The sequence below is a fragment of the Gnatocerus cornutus genome, chromosome 9 (assembly GCF_029298725.1).
Source record: "Gnatocerus cornutus isolate USDA-ARS CGAHR chromosome 9, icGnaCorn1.1, whole genome shotgun sequence".
NCBI lineage: Eukaryota > Metazoa > Arthropoda > Insecta > Coleoptera > Tenebrionidae > Gnatocerus > Gnatocerus cornutus.
In genome coordinates, this window is record NC_142241.1 from 13,982,593 (window position 1) to 14,009,700 (window position 27,108).

Sequence of the window (27,108 nt, forward strand, 5' to 3'; positions counted from 1 at the left end):
AAGCTTCCATGGGCAAAGGATTACCGTTCCGGAAGGTTCGTTCTGGTGTGCGGGATAATCCCGTAATAATTGGACACAGGCTCTGCACTTTTGGACAGCTGAGTTGTCTGCAAACACGGCCCTTTCGCATTTTAAGCTCCTTTACCGAACGTTTTTGGTCTTGTCAATTCGTACCAATGACAAACGAGCAAAATTAAGTTCGAGGCGTTTATCGGCGGAAATTGTATTAAAATCCCGCTTGGTGGAGACGTTTTCCACTTGTTTCGAGCATTTCAAGAGACGTAAGCTCTGTTCAACTTTGAATTCTACTAAATCTCATAAAGCCCAAACTTATACCTTCCAACCGCAAAGTTAGTTCAACTTATAAGCTATCTTTTACTTTGTAGGGAGATATTCAATCCCATTTCTGTGCATCTAAAATAAACTCCAATCATCAGACGAATGCGTTAATCGTAACGTCAGCTTAAGTAAATATTCAGTTTTCGAACGAACGAATCTATCTCTCATGCGAAAAAATAAACTCGACGATAAAGTGAATTCTGTGCAAATAGCCACTTAAATTTTGATGCTAATACATTACTTATCGCTCACAGACTGTTATGCGACCATAAAAAATTCATTTGTCGCGTGCATTTTATTACGTGCAGCACAACGTTACGATGCATCTTCACATTTGATGCGAGAATATTAAGATTTAGCGCAGAGATGGAAAAAAATTCATGACATGACCTAGTTTTTAATTGGTGATAAATGTTAGTTTTGTCCGTTTTGTGTATCATGCGCATCTCTCGTGCAATAAAACTTCGCAAATATGCCATTTCAGCCAACTTGGAAAGAATGATGCCGTTTTAAGAGACATGTTAGTCGAATGCGCTCTTTTATCCCAGTCCGCTCTATAACGACTCTGCTCCTGATGACGAAGCATCTGTATCAACGTTAACATTGTTTTTCACTGGCTTGAGAACATGTCATTATGGCGGCCGCGTCCGAACTGATAAATTAAATTTCGCTCCTACAAGTAGACAAAAAGGCGGATTTTGGGTTGCCTATATTAAGCGTTTTTCAGAGAATTGTTTTTAGGTGCCAAATTTAAAATACGACTCTGTGTTTGGTTATTCCGAAAATCTGTTCTTCCGGACCGTCAAACAAGAACTGTCACATTTGTCAAATTGCGAGATTTAGAAATTTGACGGGTTTTGAGTAAGAAGCCGACATACGTTCAAAACGCAGGGTCTGGTTAGAAATGGAAATTTAATGGGTCTTTAGTTTTCGCAATATCGTGTAATGTAAATAAGCAGTTTCTCCAGGACAAGCAACCTTAAATCGCAATTTCCCCAATCAACGTATCAGCGCCGATTTGCGTTTTACGACATTACCGTACCAACTATTGCAATTTCGCTTATCCAATCGCGCTCGGTCGTCGAAATAATGTGAAGAATTTAGGAGGTGAATCTATCGCTCGCTAGAGAAAAGGGTCAACCGTGTACAGAATCGTCTGTCGACTAGAATTGATATTTATCCTCGGTTTCTGGCATTGTTTTTTAGTCCCTTCCGCGAAATTAAATTTAACATCCAACAGCTGCTTTCGTCAATTTGGTCGAGTCTTGTAGCTTTGTCTCTATTAATGTGGCGTAATTGTCATCGAATTGTTCGGATGTAAAAGCCATGCATTCACGTCACGTTGAAATACGAGCGGTTAATTCATCATAGCGTCAACGAATGGTAAAAATCCGGGCGGTTTAAATCCAGCGATCAATTGATTAATGAAGAAGGTAACGTTGTAACAATTTTAATTTCAAACTGGGAGATTCCAATCAATCCGGAAAGTTTTCACGAAGAATCCGGAGATCCAGAGAGAGATTCGTTTCGCGATAAAGTCCGTTGACGAGAGTCGAACTAGCTACCTTCAAAGCACCTCTTTTCAAACTCCAAGAACAATCAGTTTAAAACAGAATGGGGAAATTCAAGATTATTTTATTAGCAGAGGGAGCTCTGTATTTACGAATTTGGAGCGGCTCTATGGACGCTGTGGATTTTTTTATTAAGGGAGAAATTTAATTTTCGCCGGTGGAAGGGACGGAATAATCTGCGGTTGGGCCGAAGAGACGTAGAATATGACGCGATTAACAATTTTCATGTATTATGTATGTCCCATTCGAATTTAAGCGGGTGTAAATATGTGCTTCCAAAGGCCTGAATTATGAACAAGATATACGCTGAGCTGAAAAAGGTGTCGTAATACATCGTAATATCCGGTAAATAGGGGGATTTCGCCGTTTCAGCACAACCAATAATCGTCTTCAAGGGATGTAGAGTAATAAATAAATGACAACGTTTCACTCACCGCATAGACGGCACCTAAAGGCATAACAAGACACGCCACCATCAAGTCAGCCACAGCCAAAGACACGATCAGGTAATTCGCCACGTTCTGCAGGTTTCGCTCCAGCAATATCGCAGCTATCACGAACACATTACCTGAAACAAAAGGATAGACACTGTAACAAAACATAACAAAATCTTAACAAACGACACTCTCAGGCACTCACTACATAAAGTGCATCAAAAACGAACTCAACATGGAAGCGTAATATGCAAAGCAAGCTGCAAAGTGTACTGTTAGACTAATAGAACTCTTCTAAACATGGAAGTTTTAAATTCCTTCTTCGCAAATCTAATAAAATTTACAAAGTAAGAGTTAAATACGATTTAATGATCCCAACTCCTGTAAACGGTCTGCAGAGACACATTTTCTTTAATTGTTGTCGTTCGTTCACTTATTGTTCGGGCCGAAATGTAATCAACTTTTTATTGATTTGGATCATCCTGAACTAAAGATTTAATTTCGTTTCCGAGGAGTCACTCCGACGATTCCTGAATTTTATAGCGACTGAGCAAATACACCAATTTTTCATCTGTTTTATGAACTAATTAAGTTTATTAATCGATTGATGGACGCACCACTGGGGAAAATTCGTGTTCCTGAACGAACCAGCAATTCCACGTCACGAAAAAGCGAGGTCCACGAAAAAAGTGAGATCCACCCATTTCCAAGGGCCATTTTAGCAATAAATTAATCGACGAACCTCTGCAATTTTTGGACGATTTCGCCTCCGTTTTTCATCAAAATCTAGTTATATGACATTTGGAAGTCGCGAAGTCCTCGAAACTCTTTCCTTTTAAAAAGTTGGAAATCACATATCGCCTAATTGTGAATAAAAGCAATTTTGTCTTACAAATACCGGAGCATCACAACTCAATTGAAGTCTTTCGGAAACACGGTTTTGAGAAGAAAGTGAGCAAACCTCCCTCGTCTCTTACTTAAAAAGTTACGTCGATGTAAATAGATTCGGAAACGCAGAAACATTAAATCGTTTTCGCGACTTGAAAACGATCACTGGTAATACTAACACCGGAAATAAGTGAGACACGTTCCCGAAACCGAGATTTTCCCCCGATATTCAAAAATGGTGGATGCGCCGGGGCAGTAAACTCAATTTAAGATATCCAGACATGGGCTTTTATGTTCATGTAAATCGTCTTTTAGAAACTGAGATGAACATAAAATGGTCCTAAATGGCAATTTTTTGTACAAAGCGTAAAATGAACAATTGTTTTTTTCTTTGATCTTCCACCTGGAACAGTTAATTACTCGATTTCAACGTCGATCGATTCCCAGTGGCCCCTCCTTCCCTTAGTTTGATTCAACCCGATGCAAATACGTACAACAAATAAACTAAATAAACCGCTCACATCCCCGGGGGAGGAACGCTGTGACAATGCTTTCTCATCGATCATCTATAGAGTCAATATTCATGATCATGACTGAGCTGAGGAGAAATCCGTCGGATTCATTAAGAAACTGTTCCCGTTTTTAACGACGAATTACAGAGTTATACATTTTTAAAAAGATGTTTCGTTTTTTCGATGAGGAAATTCCTCCCGGCGAAATGCAATTGCTCGTGAAAGTATTTTATAAAAGCCTTCTCATTTGCATAGCACTAAAATGACGAAACTCGAGGTTTTTTGCTTGAGCGCATCTCCAACAAACGCAAACCATGTTAATGTTGGAAATAATCTCTAATAAGAGATGTTATTTGCACGGAAACAGAAAAAGAACTTGAAAGATACAAATGAAAACGTTTAATTTCAGTGTTCGTGATAAATCGCTAATTCTCAGTTATTTAAGTCGTAAATTCCTCCATGCATTCAGTGTTAAATTTCCGAATAATCCGAGATCTTTCATTTACGTACCTCTTCACATTTTACGGTCTCTTTTAGTGTCTCGCCAGAAGTTCTCATTTGCGTTTTGTTATTGCATCATGTACGCTTTCCCTTGTTAGCGTTTTTCGGTTAGAATCTCAGTAACGTTAGCGTTGTTGTGTAGTAATCATACTCTGGGATAAATAATGATTTTCTCTAGAGCCACTCGAGACATTTTTAATTAAAAGAAGCTAAAGGAGAAGCGGCGTAATAACCAGATTTAATGTCGACGGATTTGTAATGTCCGAGACTCGTCATGCACGTAATATTATTCCCAGCACACCGGAGTTTGTTTTCAAATCATTGCTAAATCAGAATTACATTTGTAGAAAAAATATTGTCCTAAGTAACGAAAAATACAGTTTTCCGGTTTTTGTTTGACAAAAACTAAATACCATAGTTGATTCAACGCTTGCCAACTGAATAAAAAAATATTGAATAATAAAAATGTGTTTTTTGATCAAACTGCGTCGGTATTGTTTATTCAAAATGCGACAGATGGGATTCTTTTATCTTTTGCCTCGTCATTCTTAAAAAATACGCAGAAATATTTCGTAATTGGATCAATTTATTCAAACGGAATCTGATCTACCGAAATTGCTTCGTTTAAAATCTTCCTTTTATCAATACGCGTAATGAACACTCTCGACGCCTAATTCCACAAAATTCGAAAAAACGTGGAGCTTTAAACACGAAGTAATTCCATCAAACGAATTTTTCTCTTCTTACAAAAAGTACGTACCTATCACCGTCACTAGGATCATGAGCCCCAGCACAACTGACAAGACTCCCATAAGAATGAGATCCGCCAGAGGCTCGCCGCCGCCGCCGTCAGTGCTGGTGCCGTTGATGGTGTTGTTACGACTTGAGGTGTCATTTTCCCAATTACATTGGTCTGTGCAGTTTTCCCCGTCGACGTAGTTTTCAAGTGGAGTGGCCTTGGCAGCGTGTGAGAAAAGGTAGAGGACTGCAAAGAAAAAAAATTGTTAATCTCGCCCATCTTTAACGAAGGAAATCGCGATTCGCTCTACTTTGCGCACCTTTTAAAGAGGCGGCGGAAGTGGCCGCTGGCAGGATGATAACGAAGATGGTGGCTCCTGCTGAGCCGCTCCAACTGCAGCTGGGCTTAGTTCGTGACCCCATCATGCAGCTCAGATGCGGTTCTCGTTAAGGACACGTCTGCAACAAATCAAACCTTGCGCTAAATAAATGAGGACAATAAACAAGATTTACTGCAGTTTATGTGGCGCATTTACAAACGCCTGTTATTGGTTTCTGTTTTCGAAACAGATAACGTTAATTATACTGTCGGAGTAATGCATAAAATTATCGTATTTTAGCAATTTCGAGATTGCTGCTGATTGTTGAATGTATGAAATTGATAGCTTGATAATGTTAATCAGTTAATTAGCGCGAAATTCCAACTCGAATTCGAGATTTTTTTCTTCCGACGTGGAGACGACGGGGATAAGAAAATCACTTTGATCTCGACGAAAGCTGCTTGTCATTATCCTCACCTTCTTGAGACCAAGAATAAGCTTCTTAGTCTTTGAGAATTGCTTTTAAATTATCATTTTCTTTCTGGATTAAATTAGAAAACTGTCAACTACATACTGTTAAGCCGATTTTCCTTCATTATTCTGGTTTTTATTACAACAAAATCACTCGCTGTTCTGTTTCGGTTTGCTAGTTGGCATAAATGTCAAAAAAGCTGTACAGCACTCTCGCGAAAAGCTCATAGCAAAAGCTCGCTCGTAATTGACTATTTCGGCACCTCCCATTTCGTTAACAGATTGTAAAGGCCAGCGTTTCTCTTCATTATTTCACAGGGAAATTGTGGCTTTCAAAGAAACGTTAAAAGCTGAAACTGCATATTTATTTACTGCGCCGAGCGAAGCTGGATAAAAATTATGAAGAGGTCGACTTCATGCATTCACAATTTATTCAAGTCGCGTTTTTAACATTCATAATCTGGAATAAATTAAACGTTTGAAGAAATTTCGAGTCAACGAAAAAGAAATTAATGATTCATTAAAGCCCTCTGAAAACTATGTCTAAGATAATCCTCAGCAGGAAATTACAGACCGAATAATCCCGCCGGCGAAGTACTACCAAGTCATTTTCGCACAAAATAAAACGTGTTATTTCGTTCTCAAATACTTGGAAATGTTTCGTTTTCGTCTAAATACCTTCAAACCGACTAACTTTTAAAATCCTTGGAATTCCCCCGCGTTAAATGAAGGCTTTAATCGCTTTTTAATTACAGGAAATGTTTTAATGCTGATTTTTTCACTGTCTGCTCAAAACCATTGCAGTCCCATGGATTGTTTAGTGTTTTAAACGGGTTTATGGCCGCCGCCCGCACAATAAAAACAAACCCCACATTCAAATAGCGTCGTATTTCTCATAAGACAAACACATCGGAATGTAATAAATCGAATATTTTTTTTGTATCGTTCTTAATTGTACAATCTGGCACAAACAACATTCTCTAATAAAATTTCTCTTTGTGTCGGGTTCAATTGATAAAAGCTTCGAATTCCGATGAACTGTTTATTAGGTTTCTTTCAGACAGAACGAGGAAAAAAGCACCAGAGGTTTGTTAAAATGAGGACTAGTTCGGTAGTTTACAATGAGCGCCGTTGTTTGGTGACACAATGAACAATTCTGAAAATATCCAATTCCGGTTTCGTAATTGCGAAGATTTCGAATGTGCTGGTAGAGGACGAAGTCGAACTTTTGTTCGGGTTCAGGGAGCAATTTTTATTGTTAAAATAAACCTTTCAATAGGGGCGGCGAAAAATTTTACCAACATTGCGACTTTTAATTATGGCGCATCCACCATTTTTTAAATGAAGTATTTCTCAGTTTTAATAACAGGGAGCTGTGGAAGCGTAAAAGACAACTATGTTTTGTGGGCTTCTTTTTGCGCTCTCCAGACTCTTCCAGAAATTGGGGAATAAATTATTCATAATGATGAAACATCTCATTTTTATGTTAATAAAATTCTCTTTACATTATGAGAGTGTTTTCTTTGCCGCCGAGACCATCCATCAATCCGTCATAACGCGTTTTTAACCAATTTTTATTTTAATCTACTTCATTGTGCAATTTGACTAATCTCGGATTTAAATTAATTACGGTCAGACTGTCTGTTTCCTCTCGGTTGGTAATTTTTTGGGCAAGAAGCGGAACCATATCATTACCATTATTCATAATGGTAATTACATATTCTCTTTATTTAAACCGGAGCCGCTTTTTCTCTGACACATTTCAGACCAAACAATGAATTGTTAAACTCAACGTAATTTGTCATCGTAATTAATGCAAAATACAACTTTACTAAAAACCTCAAAAATAAACGCGGTGATGTCACACATTCGTAAACAACTCTATTCCGGGGGAGAAAATTTATTTTTCTGTCAAGGTGTGAAAATAGGTTTGTGTCGCAGGTGTAGCAACCCTCTAGGCAATTAGTAAACGTCTGAGAAATTATGATGGGGTGAGCAGTGTACATAGCGGGGGATTTATCAGAAACGACTTAATATCGATTTGCAAACTTTGTTAATTCAGTTCTTTTCGAAATTTTTATTGGGTGACAGTTGTGGGGGCGATATTGGAGTTTTTTTTGTAACATGTGCCACTAGCCGCAGGAGCAAGCGTTTTCTTTCGGAAATATTTAAGATTTAATTTATCGTAGAAGATATAAAGCGGACCTTCGTTTAGGGAAATGGGATTCAGAATGATGTGTAACAGACAGTAAAAAAGGCATTGTACATTCAATGTTAGGTTGTCCGTTCCACTGCAATTCATCCTTCACTGCTTTTTATATTTTTATTACATTCATGAAACTTGACATGTTTAATAACGTCATTTCTATTACATGAATAACAATGCCGAACATATAATAATTGCAGTCAGAGGACGTTTAAGTAGATTTGACACTCCACAAAGACCTTTAAAAAACGCAAAATTACAAAATTGTAGAATCAAAAAATATTAGAAATTTTGATTTGAAAAATCCGTCAAAATTTTGTACTTTGTTTCTTGAAGCTTCTAATTTCGGTAGTTTTGATCCTACGACAATGAAACTTTGAAGAGCTACTGTTTTTGACCTGCTTTATAAGTGTACTAAATTTTAAAATTATAAAGCCAAAACAACAAATCTTAGAAATTTTCATTCGAATCAGTTCTATTTTGTTTCATAAAACTTCTAATTCCGGCTGTTTTGATGCAACGACAATGAAATTTTGAGAAGCGTTTTAAACCAGTTTTAGAAGTGTACTAAATTTCAAAATTATAGAGCCACGCCAAAGTGTTTTACAATTTAAGCAGATTTTACAATCAACAAGGAAACTTATTGCAGTGAATAGTCGTAAATAAAGCATAGTTTTACACTCGTACATTATGGACCTTATACACAAGAATTTAACGTTTTTTTTTTGGAATTTGTGGAGAAACCGAAACCTCTTACCGCAGAATCACGCACATACAGGGTGTTCAAAAAATAGCGGACCAACTGATAAAAACGTCAAATTCTAAGTCGCTGTAATGAAAATGCTGTTTAAAATTTTTATTTGAAGCTTTGTACGAGATCAAAATTACTTTAAATATTGCGAAAAACGGCAACAGTGTTCAATTCTTTCGGTAATTATTAGGAGTATAATTTTGAGACCAAAGCAACACAACACAACAAAATAACGTTTTGCATCAACATTTAAGGCATTTAAAAAACATGAACTCTAGTAGAATTTTGTAAACCTTGAGTTCATTATAAGAAAAAATTTGTGCCATAATTAGCGCCCCATTAAGTGGCTGTAGATTTCCAACGAAGCACTCAATAATTGAAAAAACTTAATTTAGCTACTAGTTATTATCTGAAGATTCACGTAGTGAATAGTTGGTCCGCCATTTTTTGAACACCCTGTATTAACGACGAGTAGCTTCTATTAATTTAGAGTTAACCGCCAGTGAACAAATGGGATAATTCATTTATCGAAACGTAGTGTTCTTTTCAATGCCTTCAAGGCAATTTGTCTTGTTTCGTGCAATTAAAATCGAATTCTAAATTAGATTATTAAGAGTTGCCACAATGGCAGGGGATTTCCACGAAATAAATTAATCCAATTACGGATTAGTTTCGTATGATAAAAATACGGTTCGAGTTTATTAAATTCCGCGAATTTCCGGAAACTTTGGCAGAACGGTTTAATTTATCAATATTATGACAGCGAATCGAGGTGAGTTTTCCTTGATTTTAATTAATAAGAAGTTAAAACATTTTTGAGGTAAAATCCGCAACGTTCGCTGGATAAGACAGTTCGGAACAAGTTTAAGATTTCAAAAGGATTCTTATAATCGTTTCGGTTTCTATATTGTGACCCAGTTAAAAGTGCACCTGCGGTGCATCTTATCTTATTTCGTTTCATCCCTGAACGAATTTGACCCGTTTTTCGCTTCACTTGCTTCTTATATCTGATATGAAGCCCTGTACCAATATTCAAATATCAAATCTTTGTTTGCAGTCTGTGCCGGGACAAACTGATTTCGCTGAAACAGGCAAAGAAATTACTAAACAACTCACCCCGTTGTTCGCTAATCCCCTGAGAAAAATAAATTATTTTGAATCGTGTCGCATAATAGCGCCCGGCGGAAATTCGGATTTTATTATGTTTTTGATTTACACAAGAATTTCCGAACGATTACGTTTCGAAAATACCCAAAGATTCGTTAAATTACACATCTCGACGAGTTCAAACGGCCGTGAGTTGCGTTTGCCGAATAATTTGCAACTTCCACGTGTGGGAAAAAGTGGTTTTCTCCTCTGGTCATATAAATTCATTTTGCCTCCGAGTTATAAAGTTGGGATTTTATGAAGCAGTAAAATCTTTGAAACGGTATAATGTCATTAAACAAGATAAGAAGTTACAGTTTTTGTCAGTTCGTTAGTTTTTCAAATATCTGATTGAGACATCGTTAAGTCGGAGGAAATTTCCATTGAGATAAAATGCGACCCATCATAAAGCCAACAATGTGGAGAAGAATATGTCTGATACATAATAAAATCAGGGAGTTGGAAAAGTAAATCTTTTTACGCCAGCAGGAATCCGAACGGGCAAACGCACAAGTGCAGTTCTCACAAAGAGAACCTGCAATTTTATTATGTTTACTGACAACAATCTGACAAATAGCCGGATTTTCGCATAAAAACTTAACACGCTTTCTTGTACAATTTTGCAAAATCAGCCCTTGTGGTTTTATTCGCAAATCATCCCACATTTTCTAGGGTCGTGTCCGCTCCGAGATTACCTAGCTGTGGGTTAATGTAGGTCATCCTACTTGCATTTTGTATTTCGCAGAGTTTTGCTCTTCGCCATCATCCCCTGTAATCCTACATATTATGAAATCTGGCATCAAATGTCTCTATTAACTCAAACACAAAAAACACTTGTGTCGCTCGTTTATGAGTCCGAATTCCAGCTTCACTTGGAATTAAACCGTCGTTTATTTAAATCATTTTTGCTTAGAACATTTTTACGATCATGCCCACGAATTTATCGTGTCAATAAAATTCCGCGACTACATAGTTTGTCTCTACTGTTTTTACAACCGTGTTAAACACGCTCGGCAAATTGTTTTATGGACGATTCCTCTTAACCTAATTCGTGCAGTCGGCAGCTCGTAAATAATCGAAAAATTATTTCTTACACTTGGCGATAAGTTTCAATATGTTGTGACAGTATTGGGAAAATGAACGACATGAGAAACCGATTTTCTATTGCTGCTTTCATAAATTGGGGATTTAACGCCGAGCGGGGCCTGTATCTTCTTATAATGGGCCTCAAAAAGACATCGATTACAATGAGGGTACTCTAATTGCCAAATTTTAAAAAGCAAATAACGTTTTTTTTAATAATTATTTAGAAAATTTTCATTTAAAGAAACAGATCAAAATTTCTAATTTGTTTCTTGCAACTTGAAACTTGAAATTTTGCGGAGTTACTGTTTGATACCTGTTTTACAATAACACCAAATTTCAAAATTATAGACCCAAAAAGCTAAATTTTAAAAATTTTCAATTTTTGAACCTGCCAAAAATTTAAGTTTTCTTTTTCAAAGTTTAATTCCTTCCAAATTACAAAATAAAACCGCGAAAAGACAAATTTTAGATACAATATAAGCGCCGAAAAAAACCACAAACGAAACGAGCGGAAATGTGAGCGCTTTCGCTATAAGCTTTTCGCGAGAGTACTGTACATGATGTTTTGTCTGCATTTTCTATAATGTTTTTATTAAAAAATAGTTTAGTAATGTTACCAAATGCGTGTTGGTACTAACTTTGTCACTAAGCCCTAAATGTCAAAGCCGAAAAAGAATTAGTCAAACCACCCCAAATGTCATGTGTGCAACGCAAAACTGTTTTACAATTCTGTAGGCCAAAAGTGCGTTTCCATCGTTTGCCGTTTTTCCATTTCGTCTTTTTTAATCAACCGTGTCCGTCATTGTGCGATCATAAAGCGACCGGATTTAACAGTAAAATAAACGTTTAAATCGGCGAAATGATCGGAACCTTTAGTCTCTCTCTATCACGGGAAATGAAGACCAATCACGGCAGTAATAAATCCTTTAAAAGATAGTATCCTGCAGATTCATCAATTCTCTTTGTTTAATATTTTTACGTTTGAGCGTTAGAGTTGAGAAATTTATAGTCTCCCGTTGACAATAAAAACTTTGCTATCTTCGAGATCCGTCCTAAGAGACTAATTGACAGATAAATACAGTGGATCTCGAGTTTCGGCGAAACTTTGTCTTTTTTATGACTTCATGGGTCTGAATGCATTTTCACGGTGCAATACTCAGATAAAAACGTCTTTAAACGCGAAGGTTTTTCGTGCGGACTTTCCCGATAATTGTGAAAGTTTGCTATTATGGTCGTTTCGAGGCAAGTGGATGCTGCACAATGCAGTGCAGACTGTTGGAATTGACATGTTGAAGTGTTCTCCTCGATTCCAATGTCTTCTATTGAATTACTTCTTCACGGCACTCTCTTTGAAATTCTGGTTAAGTGTCTTTGTAAGTTGGAAACCACTGTACATACAAGTTGTTTGCTATTGTCGCTTAGGTACCTCAATTTAACTTTAGACTGATGGATCATAAAGCTTCACAGGAAATGATCAAAAAAGTGCTCAAAACAGAAGCATATGTCATCTCTTAAGAGCTACACAAACATACCGATAGCATGACACTTAAACTATGTAGACTAATGGAAATGAAGGCCTGCAATATGTCTCTGCGATAAGATAATTAACACAAGTAAAACTAGTGAATTTGTAATCTTCCAGAAACCTGCCAGATTAAAATAAACAAAATGTGAGCAGTGGAATCCTCTTTATACTAAATACTAGATAATGGAATAACGGAGGTGTCTTCACCAATATTTGAATTTGAGAAAGTTAATGTTGCGGAAATTGTTAATTGCAAGAATTCATAAACAGTAATCCTTACAATGAAGTTACTATAAGTTGGACGAAAATGTAAATTTCGGGAAGTTACTACTATAATCCCCCTCTGATTGGAGCGGTAAGCTGTGTAGATGCACTAAAAGTTATAATGTGGACTGCTAGAATTCAACTTCCATTAGTGTGGAAATTATTAATAAATACCAACATCAATGTTGTGATTAAATTAACGCCAAAGCGACTCGTGCTCTACTAAATATAACATTTTTATTGGACTGACAATCAAATACGCAATCACTATTTTCAATTATTATATCAGCGTGCGTAAATATCAGATGTAGGATTTATCGGTTTAAATATTCCATCAATTTAACTGCGCGGTTTGTTTCATCTTTAATATTATATTAGCTTTTAATTAATATATTAAACAAAATTGTACAGGATGGTCCTTCTAAAACTTTGATTCGAAAAGCTGCTTTTACCTATACAGGGTCCGGCAACACTTGTGTCCACCCCCAAAATCGTCATTAATTTTAAAGATAAAATTTTGAAAATTTGCATACGCTCACAGTTGACAAAGCTGTAGAAGCTGACGCAAAAATTTGTTTTTTATCACCGATAGTTTTGGCGTCGCGACGCCTTAAAAATGTAATTTTTAGTTAATTGTGAGGGTTTGTGATATCAACCTCTAATTTATTTATTTTTCAATATAAACGTGTTAAAAATATCTTAGTTGTTATTTTAGATTCAATGCAAATCGTCTTCAAAATTTGAGAAAAAAATGCTGTTTTATCAAGTTAGTTTCCAATTTCATTACGTCAAAATTGGGAACTACGTTTACACCCATCTATCAAGATCTTGTGTCAATAATGACATCTATCCTTTGGCTCGTTTTAGATTGTAACAAAAGTCTTACTTGGTGAAATTGTCGCTTTGTCGATGTTAATTAACGATTTTTGGTGTCCATAAAGTGCAACATGCCCGTGTTAATCAAAATTAATCTTTATAAGAGTGAATGAAGTGACTTGTGAAATTTTGGTGTAAACGTAGTTTGCCGCTGCGTTGTCATAATTTTGAAAACTAACTTGATAAAACAACGTTTTTTTCGCAAATTTTAAACACAATTTGCATTAGATTTAAAATAAAAACTCAGATATTTGTATCACAGTTACGTTGAAAAAAAATTGAATTCGCGAATATTTCTGCAAAAACCCAAAAATCGCTAAAAATTATACTTAGGCGTCGCGACGCCAACCAAACTGTGATAAAAAAACAAATTTTTGCGTCAGTTTCTAGAGCTTTGTCAACTATGAGCGTATGCAAATTTTCAAAATTGTAACTTTAAAATTAAAGACGATTTTGGGGGTGGACACAAGTGTTGCCGGACCCTGTATATTGTGACTGGACTACTTTCTAACTAAATAGATAAATGAGCGTTTTTTCCTCAAATTTTTAACACACTTTTGCAATTAATTTAAAATCAAACTGAAATTTTTTTATTATAGTTAAATTGAATAAATTTAAGTTGGCGATTGTTTCTACATACATAAAACCATAGAATTTGCCAAAAAATACATACGTATGCATCAAGATAAATCAGTTTAAATCACTTTAAATAACTTCCCTTTTGACCAATTTTTATCACCTAAAACACCGTCGAAGGAAAAATGCTCCCTTATGTTTCATAACATAACAAATAAATAATCACATCACAAACGAAAATCCAAGGAAACGAAAAAAGCAAAGTGTGAAACCCACTGAAAACCGAGAACCAGCTACTATATGAGTAATAATTTTTAATTTCGTTTTAACATAAATCCGTTTAAATCCATATAAATTTCTTTCTCAATTTACTTTAAATTTACATAAATCATCTTTAATCCTTTAAATCCAATGGAAAAATCGCTAAATCTTTCCACTCAGCAATCAAAAATACCCATAAATCTTTTAAATCAACTAAAATCTCAAATAATTTTGACAAAATAATAAATGGCAATTTTTTCTGCAGAGATTTTTTGTAGCAACCTTATGATTGGTCGTTTCGAAGAGCAGAGAATTCCTGCGGAATGTCAAACAAGAACTGTCATATCAGTTTCTGTTTTGTTATTTTGAGTGCAGATTAGCAGGTATCTTATTATAACTTTATGCTTTTCATCGACATATTTTGCGATTATTAATAAACTTGACACATGCGTCCATTACTTAGTCCTTTCAAATCCTGCCGATCCTTAAAATTCTCTGCAGGAAAATAAGCTATAGGCAGTTTTTTTAACACGCTCATATTACTTTAGAGTTGCCTACAATATTGACATTAAAATAGTATCATCAAAACTATTTTTGGATTCGTACGAAAAACTTTCTAGGATCTCTCGAACCGCATTTAAATTTAGCCTCCGTCATATTAATCTCCCAGTGTTCGTTTATACAGCACTCAGTGAAATTTCCTGTTATATTACATTTAAAAACAAACTCAAGTGGTCGGTGAAAAACAAAATATACAAACACTTAGTGATAATAACATACAGTAGAACGATAAACAGACTTGATCGGTTTGATCGTATATTTTGAAAAACATATTAAAACACAGATCAAAATCCTCGAATTAAACATGTTGGTGTAGGTAAAACGCGTCGACAATCAGTGTCCTTTTCAAGTGAAACGACCGTTGTGTGTACAGACCCCATTCGTCGTTAATTTATTTGTCGGGAGCGTTTTAATCGTTTTATTTCGACAGAGTGCGATTAATTAGTGCAAATAGTCGGGTTTGAGTAAAACACCCTGTATGTAAATTGTAGATTAACGCGCTCACTGAGAATTACAGTCGGACGTGAAACTACAAAGACTTTGTGATGCCTTCAAGCTCTGCAAGTCCGCTTAGTTGTAGACTTATCTAATCTATGAGAAGTTAATGGATTGACCGGAAACAAAGACTTGGTATCTGTTAAATAGCAACCCGGCTAAGTGTTTGAGACATTAACGAGAGATTGTCATTGTCAAAACGTTGTTACACGTTCGTATTAGTAACGTCCATAAAGAGGAGATTTTTACGGGCATTGAAACAATTTTATAGCGCGACTGTGTTGTGCTGCATTAAATCTCGTATGCATTAAAAATGTGTTAAAATGAAACGAATATGACCAGAGTGGAATTTATAGCGCTACTTGCTCTTATCGGTTCCGTTCCACGTTTCCAATGTATTATGTAATGCGAATAAATTAAGAAGGGAAAACCGAGCCACCGATAATGGATAGCGCATTTTAAAGTATAATTTTAAACAGATAAATGTTTTCCCACGTGGTCCAATTGACGTGGATTGATCTTTTGTGTACTACAAGGAAAAACAACAGGTTGGAGGAAACTCTTGGCAAACTCGAAGATTTCTAACATTCCTGAATGTTATATACAGAACTTTTTGTCTTTACCACCGGAACAAAGATAAATGCACAAAGTTCTATAACAGCCACAACTGAGGAGCGCGTTTCAAAGAGAAGTTTACACTTTCAGATCACAAGACTATGAATATACTTAGATTCAAATTCATTGCCGAGCAAAAATGGTGGATGCGCCGGACTAATCATTTTCAAATTTGGAATTAAATTTAATTACGTCGTCCTGCTTAATTATTCGCGAACTAATATGAGAGCACAGGTCATTAAAATCATTTCCACGACATAAACAGTCGATAATTGTTATAATAATTTGATCCATTCACATTTCAGATGAACATTGGAGAGTTAACAGTTAACAGACGACCCATTTCTACTGATATAACCAAATGAAAATTTCAGTTAATGTTCTCGCAGCGTAACGCCGGCTCTACAATCATTTTTCATAGGTATTAGTGGATCTGTGGAGTATTATCGAGCGTGATTAATGATGGTTTTATATTTTCCGTAGATACACGATGTGTTATTAAAGACTAAGATAAATACCGCCCCAATATACGTACGTTGCACATGTTATCTTTCTAGAGGGTGCTCGAAAATCGAACAAAATAACGCGCGATCTAGAAAATTACACGATGAAGTGAGCCGTTGTGAAAAACCGTACGTCTTTGATTAGTGGATGTTTTGGGCTTTGCGTCTACTAATGATCAGCGTTCTTCACAATGTTTTGTATTTAATTTCCTTTGTTAAAAAGCCCTGAAAACGCTGATTGTGCTTTCTGATCTCTGAAATTATTCAGATTTGATGTTTTCAAACAAAAGTTTTAATGACATTGTCTCTTAAAAAGAAATAGTGGCACATCAAAAGTGTGACCCAGTTCTCGTTTATTGAAGTTTTCAGGCGTATTCAGATTATGGTTCAAAGAAACGTAATTATGGGGTAGGTACTTACATTTCTTTCATATCTCTTCCGGAAGGACATCCTGGTCGCTTGAAAATCTGCGGCAAAAGAAAATCAATTAGTTGGTGAATGTTCTGTTTGTTCGCGTCTATTATTCGTTTTAAATTGAAAATATCATCAAAGTCGTTGACTTTTTGTTAAAATGGATCGGCGATATTGCCATTGTGTTATTTTAAGTAGCAAATTATCGAAGAAACGATCTGCTCAAAGATGAATAAACAATGCTGTCATGTCCAGACTGGAGATCACAAACAAGCGATGGTTGAATTTTTGAGGGAATTAATTTTTATATGAAAAATTGAACGAGAGGAAAAACTATCGTGATAGGATTAGAAAATTATGAAGGGTATTTTGTCTATCCGGGACGTGTTTGGAAAATCAAAACAACCGATTATTCTTATCTAGACATAGTAAAAGGAAGAAAACTGCAAATAAAGTGAGAGAATTTATCATAAATTCCACAAGAAAATTTTTTGTTTATAAAGGACGACCAAAACATCCAAAAAAAATTTGAGGACGCGTACTTTTGATAATTTGAACGATACTGTAATAAAGTTTGGAAGAGTTGCTATTTTCAAGTAGCTTAACAACTGTGCCAAATCCCAAAATTCGAGAGCGGAAGAGAAAATTTTATTGACAGAACGAACGAAAATTTAATTTTTTTTTAAATGCGTCTAATTTTGACAATTTGAACCAACCACGACGAAATTTTTACTTTTGTTTCGCTTATCAGCTGTGCCCTAACTCAAAATTGTAGAGTTAATGAAAGTAATTCTAAAAATTTTTAAATTTGTACGAATAAAATTAAAAATTTTGAATTTAAATTTGTAATGTTGGTAGTTTTCGGGCTATGCTAATACAATTTGGGGGAGTTCTTCCATTTGAGCTACTTATCAACTGTTGTAAATTTCTAAATTTTAGAAAAAAAAAACAAATTTTAGAATTTTTCATTGGTTTAGAAGGACCAAAACATTCGAAAGAAAATTTGACAGCGTTTAATTTTGGTAATTTTAACAATGCGGTAATAAAATTTGGTGAAGTTGCTACTTTTGAGTAGCTTAACGACTGTCATCGCAAAGTTATAAAGCGAAAGAAAATTTTTTTTGAAATTTTCAAACAAAGAAAAATTTCCAAAACTCTTTAAACGGGTGTAATTTTGGTAATTTAAACGGTACCGCGACGAAATTTGCCCAAAGGACTATTTTTGAGTCGCTTGTCAGCTGAGCCAAAACTCAAAAGTATAGAGCAAAAGAGTTATATTCTAGAAAATTTTATATTTTGTACGAATAAAAAATTTGAAAGTTGTGACTTCAGATTTGTAATTTTGGTAGTTTTCGGGCTAATGATAATAAAATTCGGGGGAGTTTCTCCATTTGAGCTACTTATCAACTGTACTCAATTTCTAAATTTTAGAACAAAAAATACAAATTGTTGAAATTTTTGTTGATAAAACAAAACAAAACAAAACAATCAAACAGTACTCTCGCCAAAAGCCCATAGCAAAAGCTCGCTCACCCATGCAGCGCTTAGCAGGCAATTCTATTTTACAAATTCTACTGCTCTAGCGACTAGTTCTTCCATTTGAGCTACTGATCAACTGTTGTAAATTTCTAAATTTTAGAAAAAAAAAACAAATTTTAGAATTTTTCATTGGTATAGAAGGACCAAAACATTCGAAAGAAAATTTGACAGCGTTTAATTTTGGTAATTTTAACAATGCGGTAATAAAATTTGGTGAAGTTGCTACTTTTGAGTAGCTTAACGACTGTCATCGCAAAGTTATAAAGCGAAAGAAAATTTTTTTTGAAATTTTCAAACAAAGAAAAATTTCCAAAAATCTTTAAACGGGTGTAATTTTGGTAATTTAAACGGTACAGCGACGAAATTTGCCCAAAGGACTATTTTTGAGTCGCTTGTCAGCTGAGCCAAAACTCAAAAGTATAGAGCAAAAGAGTTATATTCTAGAAAATTTTATATTTTGTACGAATAAAAAATTTGAAAATTGTGTAGTTTTCGGGCTAATGCTAATAAAATTCGGGGGAGTTTCTCCATTTGAGCTACTTATCAACTGTACTCAATTTCTAAATTTTAGAACAAAAAATACAAATTGTTGAAATTTTCGTTGATCTGAGATGACCAAAACAATCAAACAGTACTCTCGCCAAAAGCTCATAGCAAAAGCTCGCTCACCCATGCAGCGCTTAGCAGGCAATTCTATTTTACAAATTCCACTGCTCTAGCGACTAGTGTTATTAGTGCTGCTAGAAATAAAATTTGAAACATCCACATTTCCATCTTTCTGATTTTGATTATGGGTACATTTCGCTCCCTATCATCGCTGTTTTTATGTATTCTGTCCCGCGAACAGCTTGCGAATCGCACATAATAAGCAATAACTTCATTAAAGCAAAACAGAGTAGCAGCTTTCAATTCGTCATTGACGAGAGGGTAGATAAATTCAGAGGCGGTCCCGGACTCCGGGTGATGAACAATGACGAACGTGAATTATTGAAAGGAAACAAGAAGTAAATAATGGAAATGCCTATTCTTATTTGGTATCGCAGAATGAAAGGCGATGCTTTGAGTTTCATAAAGACGCAATAAAATTCAGACGGGGTTTCTCTCATAATAATACACGATGACAGAGGTTTGGTAATGATCAAGTTTGCTTACGGATACGTGAGCCTTTATCGAGTTGCATCGTGTTTTATTAAGAATGTTGATGAAGTGGTTTCTACGTGTTGAATTATAGATGAGTCATTGATATTGAGGACTGAAACGGGAAAGATGTCAGATGGAAGCTTCAGTTTCAAATTAAGGAGGCTGGGATTTGACAAACCGGTATAAGCCTTCTAGCGATGGAAAGTTTAATATTAATATGATTTAACATCAAAAATATCCCTCCTCCTTCGAGTTTGAATCTAAAATAATACAAGTGAGAAGAATCTCCCCAGTTTGAGGTAACGCTAATTTTGACGAAGTCGCTTCCCCTTCCTGAATTATAGATGAGTTATATAGACGAACGAGCGTCCCGCCTCTTATTCGATTGTGGAAATCAAGAATCTTGCCGACATGGCGAAATTTCACCGAGGAAGTGGAAGCAAACGTAATGAATCAGTTTGGTGACAGCTTAACATATTGAAACAATACCTCAAAAAGTGATAAACTTAATGACACGAAACAATTTCCAATTAATCAAAGAACAATACGACGGATTTCACGCACACTGAAACTCGCTCGTGTATGACACCATCCAACTTAAACTATTGAAATTTAACAATGCTCCTATAATTCAAGCCTCGAATTGATCGTAAATGTCTTTTACACATATATGGTGCTTGTTGCACCGCTTTGGCGTAGGAATCATAAACCATTACCAGAAGCTCGTGTTCAATTCGCTCGATTGCACGGAATTGTGTCGTGTTTTAATTTTCCGCCCTTAAATTTGACGTATTTATCTGTTTCAAAATAGGAATTACACGTGCCCACGTTCTGATTTTAATCGCTTTAGCTCCGGGGACCTCTGCTTTTAATATAAACTCAATTAAACCCAAAAGCATAATTTTGACCCGACATGATAACTCCAAACGGAAAAATCCTACGAATATGTTTCGGCTTCTAACGAGCATTTTATAACATCTTCCCAACTTCTGTGTATTTTCAAATAAAGACTGATTTCCTTTGTCTTCTCTTGTCGTTTCTTTGTAGATATAATTAAATCCGAAAGATTCCAAATTACAATTCTTTTTGTTTGTCTTTTTACTTTGGAGCTATGACCATGAAAGGTTCAGATAGAAATGTTAAGACTACTGGAAGTTTGTTACATTTTGGTTTGTGTCAATTGAATTCGACCATTATAAAACTCATTACGGGCCAGAAATGAATGTGGCGTTGTAATTGCAATCTTACCGTTTGATTTATACCTTAAATGTTTTTTAAATGGTTTTAGCAGCAAGTGAGAGGGGTAGTCAACAAGCCCTAAAAAAATAACAACTTTCCATATTCAGTTCATACAAGCTGGTAGCAATTTTGGCGTTTCATAATGAAGATTTTGCCGCACGCACGTTTTTAAGTAGTAAGTGCGGCAAAATGCATTATGAACAAGTATCATACGCTATTTTTTCTATTTCGCCGTATTTTGAACGAAAAAGCTTGATTTGGAACTCTAGGGAATTGTAGGGTAGTTGGCATTTGCAAAATGTTTAGGAAAAAAATTCGAAGTAGCCAAATCCAATTTCAGTCAGTTTGACAGGTGTGACGTTTTGAGGTTACCGGAGCGCAAGGGAGCCAAGAGAGCGAAGATGTTGATCATGATCATGATGGTTCTCTTGCATCCAAAGAGTTTTTCTCCGATGAATTATTAACCCAAGTACAACAAGAAATAATAGTGTATTGATCGATTTATCATGGTTTATCAACAAAGAAAATTTATTGGATCAGTTCTTGGTGTTGACAAATTATCAAAATTACAATTTATTCCCAAACACAAATTTTTGCCAAAAAAAAAACTGGAAGTTTAATCATCGCTCTGATGATGATAGCATTGCTATCGAAACGCGCGTCAACATTTTTTGTCACAAATTTGGTGTTTGGGAATAAATTGTAATTTTGATAATGGTTTTTTCTATTTCGCGTTCATAATGAAGATATTTCGATACGCGTTTGAGCGTATTTCGGTATCGTAATGAACCAATCCCATGCCAATATTCCCAGGAACATATATTTTTCTTAGGTTTGTAGCAGACAAACCGTCAACCTGCCGTCAACGTTGACAATTTAGATTTTGGTTTTGTAAAACCTTGATAAATCGATCAATTATTATAATCTCAATATAATATTGTGAAATATTATCAAATATTATTTCTTGTTGTACTTGGCTTAATAATTCATATGAGAAAAACTCTTTGGTTGTAAGAGAACCATCATGATCATAATCAACATCTAGTAACCTCAAAACGTCACACCTGTCAAACTGACTGAAATTGGATTTGGCTACTTCGAATTTTTTCCCGAACATTTTGCAAATGCCCAACTACTCTAAAATTCCCTAGATTTCGAAATCAAGTTTTTTCGTTTAAAATAAGGCAAAATAGAAAAAATAGCGTATGATACTTGTTCATAATGCATTTTGCCGCACTTACTACTTTATGATGATACTTTATGATTGTGTCCTACAAACGTGCGTGCGGCAAAATGTTCATTATGAAACGCGTTTCATAATATACTATATCAAAACCAAAATCTAAATTGTCAACGTTGACGGCAGGTAAAATACGAAAAACGCGTATCGAAATATCTTCAATACGAACGCGAAATAGAAAAAATAGGTTTTTGGACTTTCGAAAAATCTAAGAACGTTTTCTTAACTAAAAAATCGCGAGAAAAACGATGCGCAAACCGCATCTCATTATCTGTAATAGTTTCCGAGATATTGAGCACAAATTGTTTCAAACCTTCAAAAATTTAGTTCTCTGGCGACAACTCAAAACTTCAAACGGACATAACTCAGTTATTTGTTGACAAAAATTCAAAAATTCTTATGTTTTTTGATACAGCGTGATATTCTACGTAAAATAAGACCGAAATTTGTTGAGTATGCTTAATAAATAAACGAGGCATTGGCCAAAAACTGTTTTGAAAACGTCATTTTAAGGTGATTTTCAATCAATGTTTTCAAAATGAAAACGACGTTTAGTAGTTTTGAATTATACATCAGTCGAAAGAGGAGCTCGAAATCTAACTACTGGCCAAATTTGAAATCGATCGGACAAATAGTTTACGAGTTGCGGCCAATATTAAAAAAATTGTAAAATTTTTATCGATTGAGTCGGAATTTTTTTTCGCGAAAAATCGACTATCAAATTTTGGGCTTTTGAGAACATTTTCCAACGTAAAATTAGCCGAGAAAAAGAATGGCGCAAACCGCATCTCAATATCTCAAATAGTTTAAAAATTACGAAAAATGAGGAAAAATGAAAATCAACTTTCCGAAAATTTGATCGGCCATAACTCAGTTATCTGTTGTCGAATCTAAATTTAAGCCCTAGATTTGGAATCTGCGTAAAATTCTGCGTACACTGATGTATAATAACTCAAGTTTACTCCAAAAAATAGACGAGATATCGATATCAGAAATTTGACATAGTTTTAGGCATAAATTTTCGCAAAAAAACTGCAACTTTCGACATTTGAAAAATCTAAGAACTATTTCTTACGTAAAAAATCGCGAGAAAAAGGATGGCGCAAACCGCATCTCAATATCTGTAATAGTTTCCGAGCACGAAATGATATTGAGCACGAATTGTTTCAAACCATCAAAAATTTGACCTTCTGGCGACAACCCAAAACTTCAAACGACCATAATTCAGTCATCGTTTGTACTTTATGAGAGAAGCTTTTCGTGAACCAGCCTGTATAAACTTCGCCGAGTGACGCGAATGTGTGTATTTTCGTCACATTTGAAAAACCATAAATGCATCCGAAATGAACAGTCGATAAATATTTATATGGAAATCTCTATACAGTATTGACCCCAATAGAATACCAACAATTTAATAGAGCATGTTGACGTGACATGAATTTTGTAATAATCTAAGCAGAAGATGAAAATTCGTCATTAAATTTTATATCTCGCTGGCATGCAATTTCCCAGCGTCTCATTTCCATTCTTCCTAAGTAATTAGATGTATTTATCTAAGACAACCTGCCGAATATAAATCCTCCGTAGGCTCTTTCGTGCATTGTTGGTCACGTCTATTTACACAGTCCTTTTTCAAAAATAAAACATGATCCCGGCACGTAAGCCATATATACACGAAGATTTACTCAAATAACATAACCAGATCATAGCATGCCTAAGCGAGTTAAAATTATTACTAACAAAAGCATCCGAGGAAACGTAAATATTTTCGGAACCCAACTAAAGGTTATCGTTTTAAGATCGCATTTGCGCTCCGGTGTACCTATATTATGACGTGTTCCTTAATTAAGAACATTTCAACATCGACTGTTTTGTGTGTGCGCCAAACCGAATTATCGCAAAATAAAGGTTTGCCTGCACTATCGCACGACAAATTAGATTCCCCCCTAATTGTTTTATGTGTGTCGTTCGGTCTTTGCGTTACAAATTTGTTTGTTCTGACGGTTTTTCTAATTGAAGGTAAATCCCTTGATTCGTATTACGAACTCGTCGCCCCGAGGCCGTTTTAGGTTTTCCTTAACTTTCCGATATTCGGGTTGTTCTCGCTAGAGAGTAGTTGCGGCATGAGTCCGTGCTCGGTTTATGTAACTTGCCTCCCGAGAAAAAACTCAGAATAAAAATAAAACCATTGCAACCGCTTTATCTCAACGAATTACGAAAATTAAATTTCAGGGGTTTGTGGCGCATTCGTCAACCCCCTCATAAAAACGCCCACAATTTTCTGTTGTTATTTACCTTGAAGTTGGGCAGGTATTATGTGCTGCCTATGTTGTGTATTAATTAACAATTTGATAATAATTCCGCACGCGGCCCTTCTGTGTTTGTAATATCTTGTTTACCGCAGGTTTGCAGCGATTATGCAAATTCTTGCTGCAATTAAAGCGACAAAAGCCAACTTAAATCCGAGACATTAATGCACTGAAGAGGAACAAAATTCTGTCAAGAGCTCACGGGCATGCATAATTAAATTAAAGTAATAATCGCAGTAAAGTAAATAATACTCAGCGGGCCAAAGTGCATTAAGTAGTGCAATAACGAACTCATCCCTTTGTCGTGTTATCATTAGATAAAGTTGCAGCGATGTCCTTTGTAATGGTTATTAAACCGTTCTATCGAGTCAATTGCATGAAAGCTGCATTGTCTATTTCTATACACCTTTTCTTGAAACTTGAGCCAATTAGCGTTGCGATTTCTGTTCTCAAGAAAATAAAATCTACGCTTCTTTCGCTCACTTCCGTGTAATTAATACTTTAAACCGGAATTTCCTAGAATCAATATCACGTTCTGGCGTCAGTATCACTTTTCCAAAAAACCTGATATTGTTCACTCATTCAGAAATGTTATTTTCTTCTCATTGCAATAATTTATTTTCAACTTTCTTCAAGTACTCTCGACCGTAAACGAATTGGGAAATTAATAAATGGGAACCAAAACGTAGAAAATTAATGATAAAGAATTCGCCAATGTTGTTTACGCAGCTCTTCAACAGAAATGAGTTTGTATCTCTGTAAACTCTGTATATCGCAGTTAATTGTTATTAAATTATACCACATCTCTCATTCTCCCAACTATTTACCAAGCAAAGTCATTTCTTAGTCTCCATGTTTTCCTTTATGGTTTACTTTATCGAACCGTTTGGATGGAAAGGCATTCTTATCGAGTTTTCTTCCACCAAGAACAAATTAAACATCGTCGGCGCGGAATAAATTGAGCGAAAACCAAAGTCGACAATGGTTGGGAAAAGTGGTGAGTTAGAAAAGCACACAAACCGTGAAAAATATAACAAGCGTGACAAATCTAAGCCTTGGATCTTCAACGATAATCTTCCTGTAATACTGACACGAATGTTACAGAAAATGATGATTCGTGTGTCCATGCAAGTTGACCCAGTTATGTTCGATTCTCACGGTAACAACGAAATACATTGATTTCATTTGAATTATTAAAACTTATGATGGAAATCAGGGTAAAAATGGGGATAATCAAACATTCAGTGATTCTCGTTGCTGTATAATAATCCGTTTATTTGATGCACATATTGTTAAAAAAATTGAATTGGATGCACAGTTGTTTGGAAATTTTCAGGTCAACATTTGAATTTTTAAAGCTTAATTCTCATTCCCATTTATACTTTTTTATTAAAATAGATAAAAATCATCAAAATCTAAAATTAAACAAACTTGAAAAAAATAGGTTTTGCGACTTTCGAAAAATCTAAAAACGTTTTCTTAACTTAAAATTCGCGAGAAAAACGATGGCCCAAACCGCATCTCAATATCTGTAATAGTTTCTGAGATATCGAGCACGAATTGTTTCGAACCGTCAAAAATTTGGCCCTCTGGCGACAATCCAAAAATTCAAACGGCCATAACTCAGTTATTCGTTGACAAAAATTCAAAAATTCTCATGTTTTTGGATCCAGCGTGACATTCTGCGTAAAATGAGACCCAAATTTGTTGAGTTTGCTTAATAAATAAACGAGGCATTGGCCAAAAACGTCATTTTAGAGATGTTCAATCAAAGTTTTCAAAATGAAAACGAGGTTTAATAGCTTTGAATTAAGCATCAGTTGAAAGAGAAGCTCAAAATCTATTTAGTGGCCAAATTTGAAATCGATCGAACAAATAGTTTGCAAGCTACGGCAAAAAAAAAATTAAAAATTTTCATCGTTTTCTATTTTCATCGAATTTTGGGCTTTTGAGAACATTTTTTAACGAAAAATGAGCCGAGAAAAAAATGCCGCAAACCGCATCTCAATATCTCAAATAGTTTCCGAGATATTTAACTTTAAAAATTACGAAAAATGAGGAAAAATAAAAAACAACTTTCCGAAACTTAAATCCCAGATTTGGAATCTGCGGAAAATTCTGCGTACACTGATGTATAATAACTTAAGTTTGGCATAGTTTTAGTCATTAATTTTTGAGAATAATGCAAACTTACATATATAAAATTTCGAATTTTTAAAATCATTTATTTGACACCTGTTTTTTCATCAAACTGGGCCCGTTGAAGTTACGATTACTCTCCACATTTGCTAATCAGGTTAATCTCTTCGGTGGGTACACAAAAGTGCTAACCCAGGATCTAAAAAATGCATCCATTAACTTCGTTCGCCCAATACATAGTTTAATGGAAAAGTTTGAAGCTTTCCCTGTTTTCTGTTTGGAATTTTTTAATAAAATATTCATTGTCAACTCTATTCAACTTTTAGCGAAAATATGGACACGGTTTCCCAACTTCAGCTATTGAAATTTAGTTTCACCGATAAATATTTCGCATTTACCTTTGCGAAAGCTTTCACGTTTAACTTATACTAACTAGTTTATTCTGTAATAAA

At 35.2% G+C, this 27,108-nt stretch overlaps 1 protein-coding gene across 2 annotated transcripts in view; it reads right to left on the bottom strand.

Annotated features, from left to right (window-relative positions):
- The window catches only part of LOC148169047 (5-hydroxytryptamine receptor-like), a 100,558-nt gene that overhangs the window by 26,856 nt on the left and 46,594 nt on the right, over window positions 1-27,108 (bottom strand). For both annotated transcript variants that reach the window (XM_088045639.1, XM_088045638.1), the window contains exons 2-5: window positions 17,060-17,106; window positions 5,304-5,442; window positions 5,006-5,230; window positions 2,345-2,478 (exon numbers count right to left, since the gene is read on the bottom strand). In XM_088045639.1, the coding sequence (XP_087901765.1) occupies window positions 2,345-2,478; window positions 5,006-5,230; window positions 5,304-5,409 (465 nt within the window). In that variant the 5' untranslated portion in view covers window positions 5,410-5,442; window positions 17,060-17,106. The remainder of the gene's footprint in view (window positions 1-2,344; window positions 2,479-5,005; window positions 5,231-5,303; window positions 5,443-17,059; window positions 17,107-27,108) is intronic.